Here is a 20,742-nt window from a genome sequence, read left to right as displayed (position 1 = left end):
TTGGGTTTCCCTGAAGCTGAGGCTGAATTCAGAACTTTGAGTATTTCCCTGTGATAGAATAGAATAGACTAGGTTGGAAGAGACCTCCAAGATCATCCAGTCCAACCTAGCATCCAGCCCTATCCAGTCAATTAGACCATGGCACTAAATGCCTCATACAGGCTTTTCTTGAGCACCTCCAGAGATGGTGACTCCACCACCTCCCTGGGCAGCCCATTATAATGGGAAATAACTCTCTCTGGGAAGAACTTCCTCCTAACATCCAGCCTGTACTTCCCCAGCACAACTTGAGACTGTGTCCCCTTGTTCTATTGGTGATTGCCTGGGAGAAGAGGCCACCCCCCACCTGATAAAGAAAATATCTGCATTCTGCTGAAATGGATTGTTGATTGCTTGTTAGGTGAAGCAGTTATAAAGTATGCATGCCTGTGGATTAGGCTTGCTGAATATGGAAGCTGTGCAATAGCAAGGTCTTGTGTTTCTCACTTGTCACGTTTTCTTCTTTCTGTCTTAATTAAAAATCCATTGGGTACTGTTTCTGGGCAGATGGACCTAGAAGAGGGAACTATTGGTAGTTTATTCTTCCTTTGACTAAATAAGCAGTTTGGTCTTTGAGTGTGAAGTTCATTGCTTTTGCTCACAGCAAGTATCAGTGTGCCCTCCAGCTAGTCCTATTGGATTCAAAGGTTACTCAGGTATAATAAAGGGCATGGGAACCTGACTTCTGCATAGAGAGAGATCTTTCCTGTTAAGTCAAGGGAGTAGTAGTGGAAGTATTTCAGATTTAACCACTGAAAGAGCTCTCTGCAAGATCCTGTCTGTGTGCTGGTCTATTTCTGCACTGTTTTCCCTTATTTTTATAGTGGAAATGGAAGCTTCTGAGATGGGATATTGCTTAGGAGAATATATGTCACTTGATTGTGCAAGAGGAGATTTGTGTTTTCCTGTATTAGAGCAGACTAGTGAGTGATCAGAAGAGTAAAGGCACTAACTGTATTTGCATGACAGTGTGGATTTGATATTGGATGTCACATGGTTCCTTTTCCTTTAAAAGCTTTTTTTCTGCTTATTACAGTCTATGGTGGCCTTTCTCAAGGATCCAGAAGGTGCTCCACTGTGGGAGGAGGATCCGGAAGCCAAAGATGTTGTGCATATCGACAGTGAAAAGGTACATAGCTGTGTTTTTCTAAATACATGGGATGAAGGGAAGTGTGTATATTTCTGTTAACTCTTGCTGAAGCACCATTATTTCCTTCCTTTCCTTCGCTGTTTAAAGCCTCCAAACTGTTTAAAGTGACTTGACAAAGTTTGTGGATTGTGCTAACTGTATAGTAAAGTCTGGACTTCAGCATGGCCTTTGACACTGTCCCCCACAGCAAACTGCTGGCTAAGCTGTCAGCCCATGGCTTGGATGGCAACACTCTGTGCTGGGTTAGGAACTGGCTGGGGGGCCGGACCCAGAGAGTGGTGGTGAATGGTGCCACATCCAGCTGGCGGCTGTCACTAGTGGTGTCCCTCAGGGATCTGTGCTGGGCCCCATCCTCTTTAACATCTTCATAGGTGATCTGGATGAGGGCATCGAGTCAGTCATCAGCAAGTTTGCAGATGACACCAAGCTGGGGGCAGATGTGGCTGGGTTGGAGGGCAGAAGGGCTCTGCAGTGGGACCTCGACTGCCTGGACAGATGGGCAGAGTCCAATGGGATGGGGTTCAATAGCTCCAAGTGCAGGGTGCTGCACTTTGGCTACAACAACCCCATGGAGAGATACAGGCTGGGGTTGGAGTGGCTGGAGAGCAGCCAGACAGAGAGGGATCTGGGGGTGCTGATTGATACCCGCCTGAACATGAGCCAGCAGTGTGCCCAGGTGGCCAAGAGAGCCAGTGGCATCCTGGCCTGCATCAGGAATGGTGTGGTCAGCAGGAGCAGGGAGGTCATTCTGCCCCTGTACTCTGCACTGGTTAGACCACACCTTGAGTACTGTGCTCAGTTCTGGGCCCCCCAGTTTAGGAGGGACATTGAGATGCTTGAGTGTGTCCAGAGAAGGGCGACGAGGCTGGTGAGAGGCCTTGAGCACAGCCCTACGAGGAGAGGCTGAGGGAGCTGGGATTGTTTAGCCTGGAGAAGAGGAGGCTCAGGGGTGACCTTATTGCTGTCTACAACTACCTGAGGGGTGGTTGTGGCCAGGAGGAGGTTGCTCTCTTCTCTCAGGTGGCCAGCACCAGAACGAGAGGACACAGCCTCAGGCTGCGCCAGGGGAAATTTAGGCTGGAGGTGAGGAGAAAGTTCTTCACTGAGAGAGTCATTGGACACTGGAATGGGCTGCCCGGGGAGGTGGTGGAGTCGCCGTCCCTGGGGCTGTTCAAGGCAGGATTGGACGTGGCACTTGGTGCCATGGTCTAGCCTTGAGCTCTGTGGTAAAGGGTTGGACTTGATGATCTGTGAGGTCTCTTCCAACCTTGGTGATACTGTGAAGTCTCCTGCTTCCTGTCTTTCTCTCACATGTGGTCGTGATATTAGTCTGTCAGCTACATGGCAAGAATGAAAGCGTTGTGGATGGTGTGGTGGAAGAGAATTGTTTGTCCCAAGAAAGTGTAGCAGCTTGCAAGATGCACTCATTACAGGGTGAAAATAGGAGGTAAAAAGAGATAAAACATTCCTTTTACCACTGATGGTTGCCATTAAAACTTGGGTTCCTTCATGTGAGGTAGTCTTTGAAGAAGGAAGGAGCAGCATCCAGATCTTGTGTGATTGTGACTGTCATCTTGGTGTTAAGTAGGAAAGCGGAAAATATGATGAAAACTACCTTAAAAAGGCAGTGCCACCAGAGAGCTTTCCATTACATTCTTTCTGATGCAATCAGCTTGGTCTTTTGTATTAGTTTTCTAGTCTATAGATTTGGGTTTTTTTTAAACTTTAATTGATTTGATTCGAGCTGGTATTTCAAAAAGGACCTTTTTCAATTTTCAAGCTTTCATTTTTAATATTAGAAACAGTTATTTTGACATTCAGTTTTTGTGAGAAGATTAATATTTAATGTTCACCCTCTATACTCTATTACAAGACTTCCAAGGGTTGCATTCAATTTGAAAATTTATCTGGTTTCTGTATCATGCTGGTACTGAAAAAATCTTTGTTCATGGCTTCTCCCTGCTTTAACAAAGGTTTCATAGTGTGAAAACTGAACATGTTTTGTTTGTTATTGAGTCTGACTACTTGGATTAGAGTATGGCTTTTTGGACGGATGTGGGAAGATAAGATTTTCTATCTGATTCTGCACTCAAACCAAGATAGGCAACTTCCACATCTTAACAGTGAAGGTACTGGTCTAGGATATTTACCAGATACTTGAGTCTATAAGAAATGTTGTCATCTTCTTTTAAGTTACAATTAAGCAAGGAAAAGAAACTTGTACCTTGTCTGTTGGAAAGATGACTCCTCTTCCCTTAGCTAAATAAGCCTATATTCTATGAATATATGTATATATATATATAAACTTTGTTAAGTTGTAATGCAGTACTTTGGTATAAATCTGGTTTTACTTTCTTTGGCTTATTCACTAGGAACTGAAACGGCTTCTGAAGAAGGAAGACAAACCCCTTCTGATGATGTTCTATGCTCCATGTAAGTAACTCGACATATCCTGTCAACTCCCTCTCCATCCTCCCCTGAGAGATGTCCAGGTTTGGCTAGAATGCTCGCCCTGCATGCTTCACTAATACCTTCTCCCACTGTTGCCATTCATACCTTTGCTGTTCTACCTGTTGATCTTCAGTTTTCTCCTCGTTATCCATTGCCTGTATTCAAGCCTTGTCTATTTTCTTTGTGATGATAGCTCTTGTTCTTTTAAGCAGCTACTTTCTGTAATTTCACAGAATTCCTATGGTTGGAGAAGATCTTTACCCATTGTCCTTTCTAGGTTTGTGTTGTAAAAGACAGAAACACTGTTTGTGTCAGTGCTCATAAATCTGAGTGTGCTTAACCCTCTCACCTGTGCAAATAGGTCTTGCACACACTTCATATTTGTAGTTTCGATCATAGTGTAAAAGAAGCTGGTTCCACACAAGTAAAAGATCACTGGAGGAGATGGTGGAGGTAAAAAGGCAACTTACTCATCCTTTCTTACTGCAGGTAGAGGTCAGGGGAGGGAATATCTTTCTTGCTCCATCCAGGAGGCACTCTGGATGTTCCTACCCACAACGGCAGGAGTAACTTGGATACAAGTGGAATTTCATGGTGGAGTCAGGAAGAAGAGAAGCAGATTGCAATCATTGCATTCCTTTTGTGACCTTCACCTTGTGTTGCTGCTGTCTTGTCATTACGTTGGCTGCTTTTTCCTTAATTTTGGATACTTAAAACTGCTTTTTGAGCTTTCTGGTTACTGGTATATGAGAGGCTTTCTTTTTTAAAACAAGTGTTGCACTGGAGTTGTTACTCAGAGCAGAGGAGCTGTGAGAAAGGAATGAATTCATGACCTAGACTAGAAAGGACTCCCAGCACTGCCCTGATAGGGAAATTGATGTTAGGTACTACTAGCAATTTGCTGGCTGCTTCTCTTTAAAATTGTGTCCCATGACAGCATTCTCTGATGTTTCTCAGCACATTTGCTCTTGTAATTACTGCCTGAAATGCTATACTACCACTTTAGTCTCATTTGAGTACTGCCAAGATGGCCAGAATTGCTAAGACTTAGTTTGATCCATCACTAAGAGAATGTATTTTCAAGTTAGCTGCAGCACCATGCCTTTAGACTCCACAGGGTGGTACTGCGTGGCCTGGCCTGGCATGTGGTCGTTCCTAGTCACTGCTACTACCTCAGCATCAGCAGGAGATGATACGCCTGCTCTGCCTGTAAATTGCCCCTTCAGGGAGAGTTCAGCTGCAGAGTGCTTTCACAGTTTACCTGTATCATGAGTAATTGTTTTCCACAACTGAGTCTTTTCCTGAAATGTGCTTTATCTAACCTTTCCTTCTCTTTGAACCATTCCCCCAGAAACCCTCCTCCTTCCAGTTTCTCTCCTTTTGAAGTGGCAAAACACCTGCTATTCTTCAGTGCTGTACTACTTTTGCTGCTCTCTAAACTGCTGTGAAGGAAGCCTGCTTGTAAGGGTTTTTCTCTCCCCTCTGATTTCACAATTCTTAACTCCCTCATCTTTTATTTAACACACCAGACCTTCTGACTTGGTTCTTGTCCAATTTTTTTACATTACTGGAAACAGAATATATCCAGCATTGAAATACTGGGTTTGGGCACCTGAAATTATTTGTTACATACAGACGTTACCTTTCCTAACTGGGAGCAGCAAATCAAGGCTGGTCACTAAAGGAAATTAAGCTTTACTAGTAAGGAGTGACCTGGGGGGTCTTTGGCATGAGAGCACATCAGAGGCTTTGTCTGGGAAGCTACAGGAAGACAGCTGCATTACTTCTCTGCTTTGTTAGAAACAGGGGCCTTAGATTCATTGTGGCAGATTGATAGGAAATGGGCTCTTTCATTATGTACCAGTGCAGAGGGAGATGAAAGTGACTGCAAAGTTAAATGTAGTTTCTTTAATATTTCAGCAATGCTTGGTCTGGGTAAAATGGCTCAGAGCAAAGGCATGCTTTCCTTAGAAGATATTACCTGCCATTTGGAGACCAATCAGTGTGCTTTCAGACCCATGTTATAAAGTCAGACAGCACTAAATATGAAAAATTAGCTATACTTCTGGGCATTCATATTTATTTGTAGTTAATTCTGCCAGAGAAGACCTCTGCAGCATATGATCTGGGTGTGAGAACAAAGAAGGAACTGTTTAGAACGTTACTGAAAACTTGGCTTGAAAAATGAAGGTGTTAACTAGTGGAAAGACCAATATGTGTTTAGCTAAGTCTTCCCTGCTTTTGAGACAAAATACAAGAAGAGCCAGCAGAAGCAAATTAGTTTTTTGAGGTTACCCTTTTATGCCTGTGTAGGGATACGTGTGGATTGACAGCATCCTAAACTCTGTAACCCAGAAATGTGTGGCCTGGAGAGGTCCTACTGAAGTGAGTTTGGAAGCGGTGAGTTTGAGGCAGCAACAGAACTAGGAATGGAAGGACAATAGGGGTGATGGTTGGATGGGAGAGGCTGGTACTTGCCGGTGCTCCAGAAGGGAGTGGTAAGAGGTTGAAGGAGAGGAAGTGAGGTCAGTAGCTGGGGGAGTTTTTTGCTTGAGGCTGCTGAAGAGAGGAGATATAGGATCCAGAAGATGATCTTAACAGTTCATATCTTTTGGTGTCTGTCCAGTAGTTCAAATGAAGATGCAAGACTTCAGTGGGCTTCAAATGAATGGTCTGTGCACACCAAGAAATCATCATTTTGACCAGCACTAAAACAACCTCACTGGCAATATGAGTGGAGAGATGAAAGGTGGAAAGACTGCAGAAATTAGTTCCCTTTCTTCTGATTAAAGGATGTTCCTCCCAGCCATGCTGATGTGATCCTAGGCCAGTGGCTGCAAAATCTGTCTCTGCTTTCTGGAAGATATTTTCAAAGCTGTTGTCTCTTCACTGGCAAAACAAGTTGCATACTGTCCTGTGGAGGACCCAAGAGTTTCCACAAGAAGTGCCTGAAGTGCTTGGCCACAGCTTCCCTTCTTTCATGCTGTCTGCACTCCTGCTCCTTCCCACGTGCATACATGTATTTTGTTTGGCAGGGGTGAAGCCTGCTGCTTACAAAGTGATTTACTGCTAATCTGCTTAGCGCTCTAGAGCAACATCAAACAGCTCTTAACACACTCCAGCTATACAGTGCTGCTCTTCCTCACCATATCATTTCTTCAGCACATAGGATTATTTTATCTTAAAAGGGTTATTGCTTTTTCTGAGTTATATTCTCTCAATTTATAGAGCACTGTTTAAGTTTTGATGTGTGTTTAACATGTTTAGAAAGTGCTTCTCAAATTAAATTAGAATTATTAAACTGGGGTGAATCTGAATTACCTGTCTGAAATACTCTGTCCCTTAAAAGACCAGAAATGCACATGGCTTTTTGTTCGAGTTTGCAATATGACATCTTCCATTGACACTTGATATGCGAGTTTCATCTTACATTCTCCTCTGGGCTCACCACAGAGCCTGAGGAATATAAGTCGGTGCTACTGTTTCCAAAACTGGCATAAGAAATGAGTATGAAAATGAATAGAATGAAAAACATTCAAAAATAGCAGTATGTAGCAAGAAATAACATCCTTAGAAACAAATAATCTCATATTTATTTAGTGAAACAAAGAATTGTGATGCCTTTTAATGTTTAAAAGCACATGGTTTCATACGCTTTGGAACACAGATCCTATAGAGCAGGCTGAACAGAGTTGTTGGCATACTACTTACACAATTTCTCTTTTATCAGGGTGTGGTGTTTGTAAGAGAATGATGCCATCTTATCAACAGGCAGCCACAGAACTGAAGGGTAAATATGTAAGTGTGAAGATAAGATTTATGTGAAGTTAACAAAAAAAACCTTTTTAACATTTTTTCTAAGTATTTCAAACCAAAAATATTTATTGAAGTGGGAGATTTTTAAGCAAGATGAAACAAAATGGAAGTGAATGACTGTTCCAGATTCCTTCAGGTTTCTCTTTCTTGTTTTTTTTTTCTTTCTTTTTAAAACTCTAGAGAATTAGGTGTTAACTGACTTGACCTTTAGATCCAGTGTAGTTCTTGCCATAGAAAAACAGGCTCTGACACTGTGAATTGAGGTTTAGCCTCTAATATGTGACTTTATAGTCCCTTTGAGCTCATGTTAGTAGAGATAAATGTTTACTATGATGAGTTTGATCAGCTTTTTGGTCTGATGTTTCATAGCAGAGTTGAGGATAGATGCCCTTAAAAGCCTCAATCCGCTTTTTCAATGGAGAATCACAGTGTCATTGAAGGGTGATTTCTCTGTTAACTGCGAGGCACTAAGCATACAGTCAACAAAGTTAGCATTCATACCAGATGGAAATGAAAGCAAGTTTTGACTGTAAAATAAAATCAATCAACAGCAGTCACAATAATGTAGTTACCTGTTCGTTCTAATAACGCTTATTGATCTCTAAGCAAGTCAAAGGCACTTCTCCAGTCAAAGTTTTATAATGTGCTCCAGGGTATTTGTATAAATTGTATGATACTAATAATAGATGAGTGACAAAGAAATAGGATTGTCGTTTCATGGATTTAGCTGGATTTGGTCTGTTTCTACCTGTTGGATCACTCAGTGTCCAATTTACAACTTTTCTCAGGAGTGGTGGTTTGTGATGGTGAAAAGATTAAATGCTGCAGTTCATCACTAGGTCAGTGCTGGCCATTGCTGCTGCTGAGCACTGAGTGCCATCAGACTTCCCCATGTACTCCCAACTAGTTGTTTTTTCAGAAGTGCCTCTTCTACTTCCTTGTTTGCTTAGAGCTGAAATGAGTAGGAGTTGTTCAGATTTATTTAGGACATAATACAACCCTTGAAGATATTTGAAGAGCATTTTTGTCTAGCCAGGCAGCACTCTAATTCCATCTCCCCTTGGTGAAGCGAGCACAGTGGCCTTTGGGGCGGTGCTCCTGTCTTGCACAGTGGACACATTGTGAGGTGTGGAGTGGGCAGGAATCGGGAATGTGAAGAATCACATAGAGAGGGTAGTCCCAGAGAGACAATATTCTGCAGAGCACTGTGCCCTCTTGCAATTATCCCTTCCATGTCTGTGTGCAGCTTGTTTTATTACAGTCAGACTCAATAAGTTGAACTCTAGATCTGTTCTGGCTTCATTATTTCTTTCCTCACTTGGAATTGGTTTTTGTGGATCTGGCCTAGTCCTGCACAACTGAGTGACAACGCTGTGGCACAGGTCTGAGACTGTTGGTGCCTGTACTGGATGTAGCTGATGTCAGGAATGCTTTCTGTGCAGGATCAGTTCAGAGGAAAGTCCAGTTATGCCACTGCCACCTGCATCTTTCACAAAAAAACGAGTCTGCTCATCTACATTTGACCTAATTAGTTTCCTGAGTGGGATGTGTATGCTGGTTGCCATTTCTAAAGTTAACAGTGTTGTATCCGACATAAATTATCCACGGGGTACCTTAGATGGATGTTGATCTCCAGATCAGGCTTTGCTGGAAACGTTATGGTTGGTTTGGATGAGCTGAAGGTTTGACCTTTTAATCTGACGTACCATTAGCTGTCAGGATGTGCCAAGTTCAAAAGTGATTATTACTGTGTTACAGCAAGAAAATGAAGTACAACATTCTTATTTAATGGGTTGCAGAAATGAAAAGTTGAATTATAACTGTCCCAGGTTGCAGTGTTCTCTTGGGATCGGTTGTGTCTTGTCCCAGTACTGTTCTGGAAGGAAGGCAGGGTGAAATTTTCAGTGTTACACTCAATTTAGATCTTGTAATTCCATTACACAGTGCACAGGGAAGAGGATGGCTTATCTTACCCTTGGCATGAGATTCCCATTTGTGGGTAGGCTGAGCTTTGGAGAGTCACTGATTCACTGTGGCCCTAGTGCACAGAGAAACTAGTGGTCAGCAAAGCACTGTCATTTCCTTGATTCTCATAGACTTTGAGTGTGCCAGAATGCTTTACTCAGTAAAGACCAGCTGAGTGTATCCATAAGTGTTTTCTTCCTTTGATGCTTGTCTGTCTGAGGTTTTTATGACTTCGGAAGCATAAAGTTTCTACACTTATTTCAGATATTAAATAAAAGAAGCCTTTGTTTAATCTCTGCATTAAACTTGGCTCTGGAAAGGCTTTGGGTGGCAGTTTGAGGTACCTGTTTTGAAGCAATCCCATCAATAAAACCTTGAAACAAGGGAGCAGTTACGGTAGAACAGGAATGGTCAGGAGCCCAGAAGATATGGCTAGCTATGATTTAGAGTTAGGTTAGGTTATAGGCAGCTTCAAGGAGAGAAGTTATATGTTGAAATATGTCACATGTCACTGCAGAAGTGAAGAGAGTGTGCTGTGGCTATTACAAGAGGTAATGAACTTCAGTTGAAGTCAGGGCCATTCAGTCATTTGCTAAAAGCAAATTAGCTAAACACATGGCAGGAACATCTTAGATACAGAGGGAGTATCCTGTCTTTGGGTAGTAGGTGAATTTTGATGGTCCCTGAGAGTCTGATATTACATGATTCTGTGATTATAGATCAGCTAAAATTGCTACTGCTGTCATTAAAATTGAATCCCATAGTAATTGCCATTTGCTGATTAGGCTTCATGTGACGTGTGAACACCAAAATGAATCCAAGCTAGTGACTCCTATCAATCACTAGAACCTGGGTGGGCATAGTGAAATTGTAGCAAAGTATCTGGAATGGCTGGGAACACCCATTTAAGACCTGGGAAATCCTCAGAAAGCTCAAGGCCTGTGTGAGATCCAAGACACCAAGAGTGGTGTTTTAGGGAATTGGTGAACAAATTTGGTTCTCACTTTGTAAAGCAACCACTGCATCTTGATCTTATTGCATTAACCTACCCTCAAGTGATGACAGAGAAAAAGACAAAGGAGGAGTTTTTGTCTGGGTAATCTCATATGAATTAAGTGAATGTGGAACTTGAAGGAAAATTTTAATTCAGAGATTGGGCCAGCTACAATAAACCCTAGTTTTGTACTCAGCAAGCTTTCCTCAATCCATTCTTGGGATAGAGGAGAGAAAACAAAGTATCTTTTTGTGACTTTGCAGCAGCTTCTTAGGAAAGGTTGACCTTCAAATTAAGATTTTCTGCTTTAAGATTTATTTCATGCTGCCTCTGAGCACATTTAGTTGGTCTGTGCAGTTTGCTGCAGTCAGGAACCTGGTATTAAATTCCACTGTGGCATTTCAGCTGGAAGGAGAAAATGCTGGGTTTGGAGGGAGAAGGTAGAGGGGTTTGAATTAAAATCCTACTGCAAAAATGATTTAAGCTGTCAATGCCGTTAAACCAAATTAATCATGAAGTGGTATTTCAGCAACTTGCCAGCTGAAGGTTTTACAGCAGAATGACCTCTGTGAGAATCTCAGACTCAAAGGAACTCAGAATCAGTCCCATCTTCAAATTTTAGTTTAGAAACTTTTTGGAAGACAATTGAACAGGGCTCAGGATCACTTGCAGGAGCCCTGAAGCTCTTGAGATGATGAATGGGTTGGGAGAAGTACAGGAAGGGGAGGCTTTTTGTTTCACTTGCTAGTCTGAAAAGCTGCTGTGCTTCTGCACTCCTTTTGTTATCCGTAGGGTGAGGTGAATTCTCATTACACCGTACCAGTCAGGTAAACTAATATATTTAAACTGTATAAATGCCTTGTAGTATTTCCTGGGCTTGTGGAAATAGGGCATGATTTACTTTCCCATCAAAGTAATGCTGCTTTCCCCTTGCCACTCAGTGCATTTTTGAACAGGGATAATACCAGTGCTTAGTTAGAGCTGCTGGATGTAGCTGAGATTGTAAATTAATTGTTGGAGTGGAAACCAGGGAGGTGAGGGCAGAACTTCTAGTTGTAGTGTTTGGATGCAAACTAAGACATGTACTTTCAGAAGAAGAAAAAAAAATCAGGCTTGAAGCTTAAAATTCAAATAGGCGAAGAAGAGCACAAGTAGTGTGATTGAAAGAATTCCCTTTGGGTATTTTTGCTACTGCATGAATGAAAAGAAACAGAGATGCTTCCAGAGCAAGGAGGAGGTGGCAGACTGATTGGTATGTGCTTTCTGTAGACTAAGCTCAAATATTGTTCTGTTCCCCTTTGCCCCAAATCAGAAAAGCTCTGCCTTTACAGAGATCCCCTTGCTTTACAGCAATATAAATGAAATCAGAATCTGCCCAGAGCTTAGTTCTTTTTACTTAACTCTTCAAAAAACAATTGTAATGTTCCTGATGTATTCTAAGAATCAATATGATTATGCTCTGTTTTGTTTTTTTTTCAGGTTCTTGCAGGGATGAATGTTTACTCTGCTGAATTTGAAAGGATAAAAGAAGAATACAACGTCCGAGGATATCCTACAATCTGCTATTTTGAGTCAGTTATATTTTGCTACTACTTCAGAAATCATACACGCAGCTATAATTGCATGTTCTTATCTTCCAGGGCAAGGACTAAACCTTGTTTTGTTGCCTTAACAGGAAAGGGAAGTTCCTCTTCCACTTTGAGAATTACGGTGCTACTGCAGCAGAAATAGGAGAGTGGCTGAAAAAGTAAGACAGTGAATTTCATGTACTCTACTTTTTATATATTCTTACTTATTTACAGGATTTACAACCATTTTTCCCTCATTCCCTCTGCTCAGAAGAACAAACAAAGCTACCCAACTGAGGTGGGCTAGACCAACTCAACAAGCTTGCCTAATGCTTGGGGTTTAGCATGTGTGCTCTGTGTTTCACCTGTAACAGGAGACTGCATGTGGGCCAAAAGAAATGCTTAGTTAAAAATACCACCTTAAATTTCCTGTGATCTTGGGAGCCTGAACATAATACCTTGTAAAAAAACCAATTTCTGTTGTTGTATTAAAAACGCATACCAAGTGCACAGTTCTCATTGGTTCTTCAGCCTGTAGCTGGGGCCTTTAAAGTGCCTTGCAGAGACAAAGTGGAGCTTAAGGCACCCCAGATTGTTAGCTGTTTTTACAGAGTCTGTGTTTCCTGTCATTTCATGAAGTGGTATTGAAAGTGTCTTAATTTAACCTAAGGAGAGCTATTTACAGCCATAAATATTTTGGGGTCTGAATGAGCCTCTGGGCCTAGCAGCTGAGACAGAAAACATGCGTGTGTGTGTGTGTATAATTGTTCTTCATCTGATTCAAATCAGCACGTTGCCAGTGAAGCTGATAGAGCAGCTGGAAAGAGCTGAGGTACTCTGGAGTTAGCAGCTAGCCCCAGCTCTTGAATGTTATGTCATCTCATAAGTCTTCCTTGTTTGCTGCAGCCGTTCTTGAAATGAAACTAATAAAACAGAAACAAATGCATGAGAGGGAACAGGCAGTTGCAAATGTGGTAATATGGCTTAGCAAAACTGGCTCAGGATGAAAGTGTTTCGCTGTACCAGTGTGGCTGCACTGGGGACATGCATATCATTGCAAGTAGCCCAGGATCTACACCGTTGATAGACTAGAGGCTTCAACATTGGGAACCGATGAATGAAGTGGCAGCAGCATTCCTGTTAGCCTCAGGAGCTACAGACATTGCAGGCAATTACTGCCCAGTGGCTCCAAGAAAAGGAATTGAGCCATAGTCTTTAAGCCTCATTTAGTCTATTCAGCCTTCACATATGAGTGATCAAGATGGCAACTCCAGCAATGCTGAGGAGGTGATCAGGCTTTGGAGCAAAGATACAACTTCATCACCTGCACTTCATTATTCTTTTCAGTATTGCTAGGATGTGGTTATCTCTTGGCTACCACGTGTGAAACATTTGATGTTTGGGATGGGCTTTTCCCCCTGTCTGCCCACATAATATCCAGATAATCCCTGTAATATGCAGTGCCTTTATATCAGTGCTGTGACAGCAAGTGAGCGCAGCGTCTGGAGGCAAAGCAGAACAGCTGCAAGCTCTTTCCAATGATAATCTCTGCTAACAAGCCACTGTGGGCTTTGGCTGATATTTCAGTGGTCCACAGCTGAAGACTGCTGTTTGTCCTCTCTTACTGTTGGTGCATGCTTATCCGTTTCCCAAAAGATGTGAGCTGTAGCCTTCTTGCCCCTGTTTTAAGTACAACTTTTAAGGAAACCACATGAAGAAATTATGCATACTTAATTTTTGCCAATAATTGATGTAGCAATTAAGACTGTATATGAGGTATTACCCTGAGGAATCTGCAGTACAGGTAGTCCAGTGGTATGGCAGGGACTTTAGGAAAGCCAAAGAGTGTAATTAAAAGACTGCAGGGTGTATAGGGTATATTTCAGTATAATATTCAAACAGTATCAGGAAGTCGCTGTGATGTGAGACGTTGCTCAGCGGAGCAGGGGCACTGCAGTCCCAGCGTGTGCATGGCAGCCCATGGTGAGGAAAGCAAATCCATTTTCATACTGTTGTGCGTGTGCTGTCATCATAGATTCTAGAAACAGGATCTAGCAGACATTGAGTCATATGAAATGACCTATTTTTTGTGGACACTAGAGAAACACTGCAGGAAAGCAACTGTTTCCTTCTGCTGCTTTCCATTTTTTTTTGCCTTTAAATGTAAACCACTGAAAGTGGTTGATCTATGCTAATTTGGGGAGGAGGGCATGATATAACTGCATGATGGAATTGTTTAAATTATTTTCCTGTTTCTTCCTCTCAGAACAAAAGCTGCTAGTTTAGAGGGTTCTGACACCTTTCCTTCTACTACTTCTTGAAGGTGGTTCTTTTTTTATGCTGGAATGTGCTAATGCATCAGTCTTGCAGATAATTCACCTCTCTTATCTTCCTAATAGGCACTGGCTACTATCTCGCGTAGTTTCAGATGCTTTCATGAGAAACCATCATCCAGCCTTACTCCAACACATAGCATTATTAACACAAGAGATGCTATCTTGTGCATACCACAGTTCTTTTTCTTTTTTTCTGCTTGTTTTTTTCTTTTTTGCTTTGTTATTTTCAAATCTGGTACATAGCTGTGTCAGCCTAGCAGGCAAACCAGATAGTTTCTTGCTGCCTTCAATAGCTCCTTGATTTGTCTTGCTGTTTTTATGGACTCCTCTCAGGCCCTTCCTTAGCACCAACTACTCCATTAAATCAAGAACTTTGTTCTCTGTCTTTAATTGAATTAGCTCTTGGTAACTCTTCCAGACTTATGTCATTCTATTTTCAGTCTTAAGGCGTTAGATGTGCCTTGTGTCTGTTTTAAATGATGTTTTAGATTTTGCTTGTTGCTTCCTCCAGGCATTGAGGTGCTTCTTACCAACTCCTGTGTAGGCTTATTAACATGCACAGCATTTTAAATTGGGCCATTTGAATAAACATCCTGTGCCCTGCTTTACTAATTCTTTACTGAAATAGGTCATGCCAGACCCTGCTAAACACAGCATTCTCCCAGAGCTTTGTAGCCACTGTGTCCATGTTCATCACACTCTGCCTACTCAGCTCGGGTCTTGAGTTCATTAAAGTGTCAAGGTGTTTTCTGGAAAGCCTTAACTCTGCTGCAATACCTGCAGTTGATTGCTCCCTTGCAGGCTTAGCAACAAGCAAACTGTTTAAGTCTTAAGAGAGTAAATTCTTGTGGATAGGGACCTGTCTCTTTTTCTCTCTCAGCTGCTTGGCCAAGTGCAACTTCAGTCTCTGCTTTGATGTTTGTTTCTTGGTTCGTTTATTGTACAAGCAGCAGCAGCAAAGGTGCATCAGTGTTTTGCATGGATTGCTTAATATTCTTAGATTGTAGGCATTGCTTACATCAACAGAATTTGCTATCTGAATCTGCTTTTTTAAATCAAACTAGGCTTTCAGCCTAGAAATGAGCAAGGCAGGATAAATGAGTTATCATCCGTTTGCCATTCCTTGTTCCCGGCAGCTAACACGATAATGCAATTTAATCAAAATTAGTAAATCTCCTTTCAGCAGAGATGGGGTCACATTGAGACCTGTATTTTGCCAAAGAATTTGAGGAATTTTAGGGAGTATTTGGAACTTGTTACTACGACTGGCAAGGATAAAACAGCTTCAAAGTCTGGCTTGGAACGTTAGTATGTTTGAGTGTCTACTATATGAACACAGCTTTAATAAATAAAATGTTAATTAGCATAGTTTAGCTCACATCTGCCAAACTCTTTTTAAATGTTCATTAATAGAAGCCAAGAACAATTGTTTAGCACTGAATTAGTTCAGTGGAATCATAGAAATTTTGTTGTTGTTGTTGAAAGAAACCTTTAAGATCGTCAAGTCTGACCCAGCACTGCCAGGTCGCCACTAAACTGTGTCCCATGGCACCACATCTCAATACATCCAAGAATGGTGACTCCATCACTTCCCTAGGCAGCCTGTTCCAGTGCTTTACAACCTCTTGTGTGAAGAATTTTTTCTTAATATCCAATCTGAAATCTCCCCTGGTCCAATTTGAGGCCATTTCCTTATATTGTATCACTGAGGAGCTTGGGTTCAGTTACTTGGGTTCATTCTCTTTTAGGTTAAGTGTGCAGTTGGGTAGCTTTGCTGAATTAGTCGTACAAGCTCGCTGCTGAGTGAAGATGTAATGATGCTTCCCCAGGACACAGGGTTGTTCAGGGTAAAACCACATATCCCCAGGGAAGTGGCCTGTGTAGCTAGCTCATGGTCCCAGTACTGCACCTTCTTCCTCTGTCAATATTTTCTTGAAAGTGGCTGCTTGTGCTTGCTACTTTTTTCTTTCATTTATGGTGGCTTCTGTGAACAAACTATGAGAAAGGGAGCATCCTGCTGAGGCTAAAAGAGTAACTCAAAATGCATATGATTTCTACAATGAAATAATCAAGCAGTCTGTTTATCTCCTAGCTCTGTGCCCTTGAGTTGCTGATCTGTCCTCATGAGCTGGATGTTAAAACATTTCTCCTCTGGTTTTATCTGAGTTTCAATGCTTTTGAGTTCTGGGTGGGCATAATTATTGAAAGCTGCTCAGTAGGGTTGGTGTGTCATACTTATATGGACATAGGCACAAAATGACTGCTTAGCAGCAGAGAGCTGGTATTAAGCTGTGTCTTTGTCTTTTAGCCCACAGGCACCTCAACCACAGGCTCCAGAGACTCCCTGGGCAGATGAAGACAACGTAGTTTATCACCTGACTGATGAGGACTTTGACAAGTTTATAAAAGATCATTCATCTGTGCTAGTGATGTTCCATGCACCATGTGAGTTGGGTTTTTTCCCTGTTCTGCACTAAGACTCAAATGGTTTCTAACAAAACCAGTGATGATCTTCTGTAGGGGTTTCATGAAACTGTGAACTCTAAATCCAGGCTTTTCTTGTTTGTGATGACCATTAAATACACAAGGCACAAAATGTTCATGAAGTTTCTGGCTTCAAGCTCAGGACAGCAGTGTGCTATGGAAGTGACACTTTGTAGGCTGAGTCAAAATGTAAGTGAGGAGTGTAAACGATGCTTCAGTAGTCTAAGGACTTAACATTTTCCAGAATCTGTTCTATTTTCAGCTTGTCTTCTGTGTTTGTTTTAAAAGCAGAGCTCTGTTTGACTGTGCAACTCAACCTGAGAACTCTGAGCTCCTGAGTCATTGTTAATGGCTGCTGAAGTGTCATTCTGAGCATTTTTCACTCCTCTGTCACAGTTTGGTTTTAGTGTAAGAGGTCATAATCACTATATATCGTGCTGAAATATGACAAAACTTGATATAAGTTCAGAAAGTACCCAGGACTTTTAAAAACTAATGGAGAGCTGGTAGGGATACTACTTTATGTTCAGCTGAGAATGTATTGGGCTGATTTTTTTTCATAACTTGGAAGTTTTAGTTCGAGCAGTAAAATGTGGGCTGCCTTCAGAAAGCTGTTCCAGCCACATTGTCCTGCTGTACACAGTTGGGTAGAAGAGTAAGTAGGTTAACCACTTTGTTCATTTATGGATGTACCTTGTTTCAGCTATATAGCTATTTCTACTAATTCTTTGTCTGCAATGCAAATTTCAGGGTCAAACCTGCTATGTTGGGTGGTACACAGCTTCTGTCTCCTTTTGCTGCTGCACTGGCAGTTGCACTTGGGTGAAATAATCATTTTCATGGGCATAGATTTGAAGGTTAGGGCTCTGCAGACAGGCTGTTTGCTCACAGCTGAACAGCGGAGAGTTTTGGCACAGAGGTTAAAATCCTGCTTCCCTTTAAGCCAACAGGAGCTAGCTTCAAAATGCTTTTTTTTTTGAAGGCTTGCTCATAAGACTTGTTTGAAAAGCATACCATAATGAATTTCCTTCACCTGATGAAATGTCTAGGGATTGATGCACTGAAGCAGGTGACTGACTGCTTTTCTGTCACTGTGTTCACTGGGTTATTTGTACTAATGAAAGTGGGACCGGAGATTAATGCCTGGTCTGAAAACCAAAGCACAAGTAGCGGAACTGATGAAGCCTGTTTTGCTCAGTAGTTATCCTTCAGTACCCAAATCCTTCCTTCCCCAGATTCCCATGCATCCCAGTGTGAAAGCAACAACATGGGCTGATGCTCCTTGGAAGCTGTGCTGGTTTGGCTGAACAACTGCTGTCAGACAGAAATGTAACTGCTGGATTTCCCTCCTTTCCCTCCCTGTGCACAATGGCTTGGGATAAATGTCATCTCTAGCCCCAGATTTCTGTGTATTTACAGAGATTTAGTTGTATTTAAAAGCTTTGAGGAATTTTGAGTTTGTAAATGGACAAATGAATTCACAGTTGTGTATTTGGGAGAAGGAAGAGAGGAAGGGAGATCAATACACTGTTCCTTTTAGGTGGCCAGATTAGAAATAGACGAATACTCACAATTACAGTCAAACTTATGTTTGTTTTGAATCTGAATGAGGCTCTGATCAGTTTTTAAGTGGTTATTTTTTAAGTTGTTCTGAAACACATTGTAGGAGTAAAGGTACTGTGTGACCTATCTGTAGAGGAGGGACACTTCAGGTAGGTATATTTTGTACTAAGGAGCGTTCTGTGCTAAGGTACAGAAGTGCTTTGGCAAAGGCTTTTTTGAGAAGTAAATCAAATGTCTGAACCAGGCTGTTGCAGTCTCCTGATAACATGTTTCAGCTGCTCAGAGTTGAGATAAAGAATGTTCCTGGTCAGAACACCATCATTTTAAATGCAACTTGAATATTCGGGGCATTTTATTCATATTCAGGAGGTAATGATATGCCTACATGCAAAATCCAGCTTGTACATGTGTAAAAGATCTGTGCTTGTAATGATCCTTTCTGCATGTCCTCAGCAGCGAGTGTAAGGCTTGGAAACTAAATAACAACAGACAACTATCAAAAACAGTTATCTTCATGATTAAAAGATCTTCTGCTAGCACTTCTTAAATGTGCTAATGGAGTCATATTATGACTTATGAATATTAGGAGATAAATTGCTCCAGTAAAAGAAGCAATGTAAATGAGGGACATTTTGCTTTTTTTAACCTTAGTAGCTTAGGGTGATGAAGTTGTTTGTTTTTTTCTATAAACTGTGCATTAATAAAAAAACTTTGTTGAAACAGATGCACAAAATAGGCCCAGAGTGCAGAATATACTTATGTGTAACTAAGAATAAGCAGGGAGATTTCAACACCAAGTACTTAAAATCCTCTGTCACCATGCAGCTTACAAGTGACTTGGAGTTTTTCTAGCAAGCTGTCAGCCTTGTGTTCATGATAAATTCTTTGATTAGAGGGAGAATTATTTCAGTGATACTTTCCCAGCATAGTCTTAAGTCCCCTTGTACCCTCCACTGCCACATACTGAAGATACAGCTGGAACAAACACATGCTTGGTCAACACCTCTGAACTGTAGACACTGTGAGCATGGCCAGTTTGGTCTCCATGCCTCTATATTAATGATCATCCCTGAGGAACACATTGTAACTCTTCAACATAATTTTCACTTACTAGTTAAATTAAAGGTGTCAAATTTTAAGTGCAGCCTAGCATAAATAAGTTCAATTAGAGCAGCTCTAGGTCTGTGTTACATAAACACATCAGGAAGGTCTGTAGCATGCAACTTGCACCTGTTGTTATGCTACCTTCTATCTTTTCTGCAACAGTTTAGCACAAACATTCAAGAGATGTGCTGCTCTAAGTTGTTAGGGCCAGCCCTGAGAAGTGCTGGTGAGGGTGGTTGAGCAGGATGAGTTTATCCTGCTTTCATTTTGCAGGTCACTAGGGACATGTAGCAGGCACTCTAACCCTCTCAAACTCCTTGGTAAAGCCCTTAAGAGGATGTTCAATAAATCTGAATATTTAGCATAGATAAATGGTGACCTAAGCAGCCAGGAGTCTGAAGGCACTCTCCCTCCTCAGCCATTTGTGTAAGAATCTGCAGTGTTGTGTTCTTCATTCAGACATTTTTGCTGAAATTGTGCAGTTGCTAGTGGTGAGCTTAGTGTTATCCTGGATGTATCCAGACTGAAGCCTCGCAGACATCTGGAGGGGTTTTTATGTATGTTGCTGTCGTATCCACAAACTTTACAAACTGAGGTCTGTTGTGCTATACAAAAGAACAAATAAATGACCTTTTCCCTCAACAAAAAAAAAGAGTTTCTGCTTGGGTTGATCATACTTGCTAGTACAAGCTAGCACAGTTTTTGTTAGTGGGCTTTTTTCTGAGTTGGTAACAGAAGATCTATTGCACTAAGCAAAGCTATTTCTGTACTGTAATGTAAATAATGGCACCTATGCCACTTACAATCATTTTCTGTTAGCAGTGAGAATAAAGACTCTGTCTGTATGTGCTTCTTGATATCTGTGCCTACAGCTGATCAATTTATTTAGATCTCTGAGATGACAGCTGGGTTCTGAACGTCTCTAAATATGGGTTACACTGCCAGTCAAGTAGTGTTAGATGATTTAGTTACCTAGGAACTTGCTGGGGCTTAAAATGTTCCTGAGTCACTTGAGCATTAAAAAAAAAACCCTGTTTGTGATTTCAGTTTCCCCATGAAACTGTTTGCTGAGTCAAATGCAGTTTTGGAAATAATTTTGTCCAGAGTGTTTGACAAGTTAGTGCAGGTTGCAGTCTTTCTGACTCAGTTTTGTCAAAGGGATAAAAACCTTACAAATATCCCTTTCTATGTTGTTTTTTTTCCCAATCACTTTTCTCTAAAGCAGATCTCGATCTCTTGCACAAAATAAACCTAAGCAAGCTGCTGATAATC

At 41.5% G+C, this 20,742-nt stretch overlaps 1 protein-coding gene across 4 annotated transcripts in view; it reads left to right on the top strand.

The window, feature by feature from the left end:
• Positions 1-20,742, top strand: part of PDIA5 (protein disulfide isomerase family A member 5) — a 115,629-nt gene that overhangs the window by 38,900 nt on the left and 55,987 nt on the right. For all 4 annotated transcript variants that reach the window (XM_064157099.1, XM_064157090.1, XM_064157093.1 and 1 more), the window contains 6 exons: positions 1,076-1,168; positions 3,562-3,622; positions 7,371-7,438; positions 11,895-11,986; positions 12,091-12,162; positions 16,628-16,764. In XM_064157099.1, coding sequence (XP_064013169.1) covers positions 1,076-1,168; positions 3,562-3,622; positions 7,371-7,438; positions 11,895-11,986; positions 12,091-12,162; positions 16,628-16,764 — 523 coding nt within the window. The remainder of the gene's footprint in view (positions 1-1,075; positions 1,169-3,561; positions 3,623-7,370; positions 7,439-11,894; positions 11,987-12,090; positions 12,163-16,627; positions 16,765-20,742) is intronic.

This window comes from Pogoniulus pusillus, chromosome 2 (assembly GCF_015220805.1).
Source record: "Pogoniulus pusillus isolate bPogPus1 chromosome 2, bPogPus1.pri, whole genome shotgun sequence".
In the NCBI taxonomy this organism is placed as follows: Eukaryota; Metazoa; Chordata; class Aves; order Piciformes; family Lybiidae; genus Pogoniulus; species Pogoniulus pusillus.
Note: the sequence above shows the minus strand (reverse complement) of the source record. Positions and strands in the feature narration are given on the sequence as shown.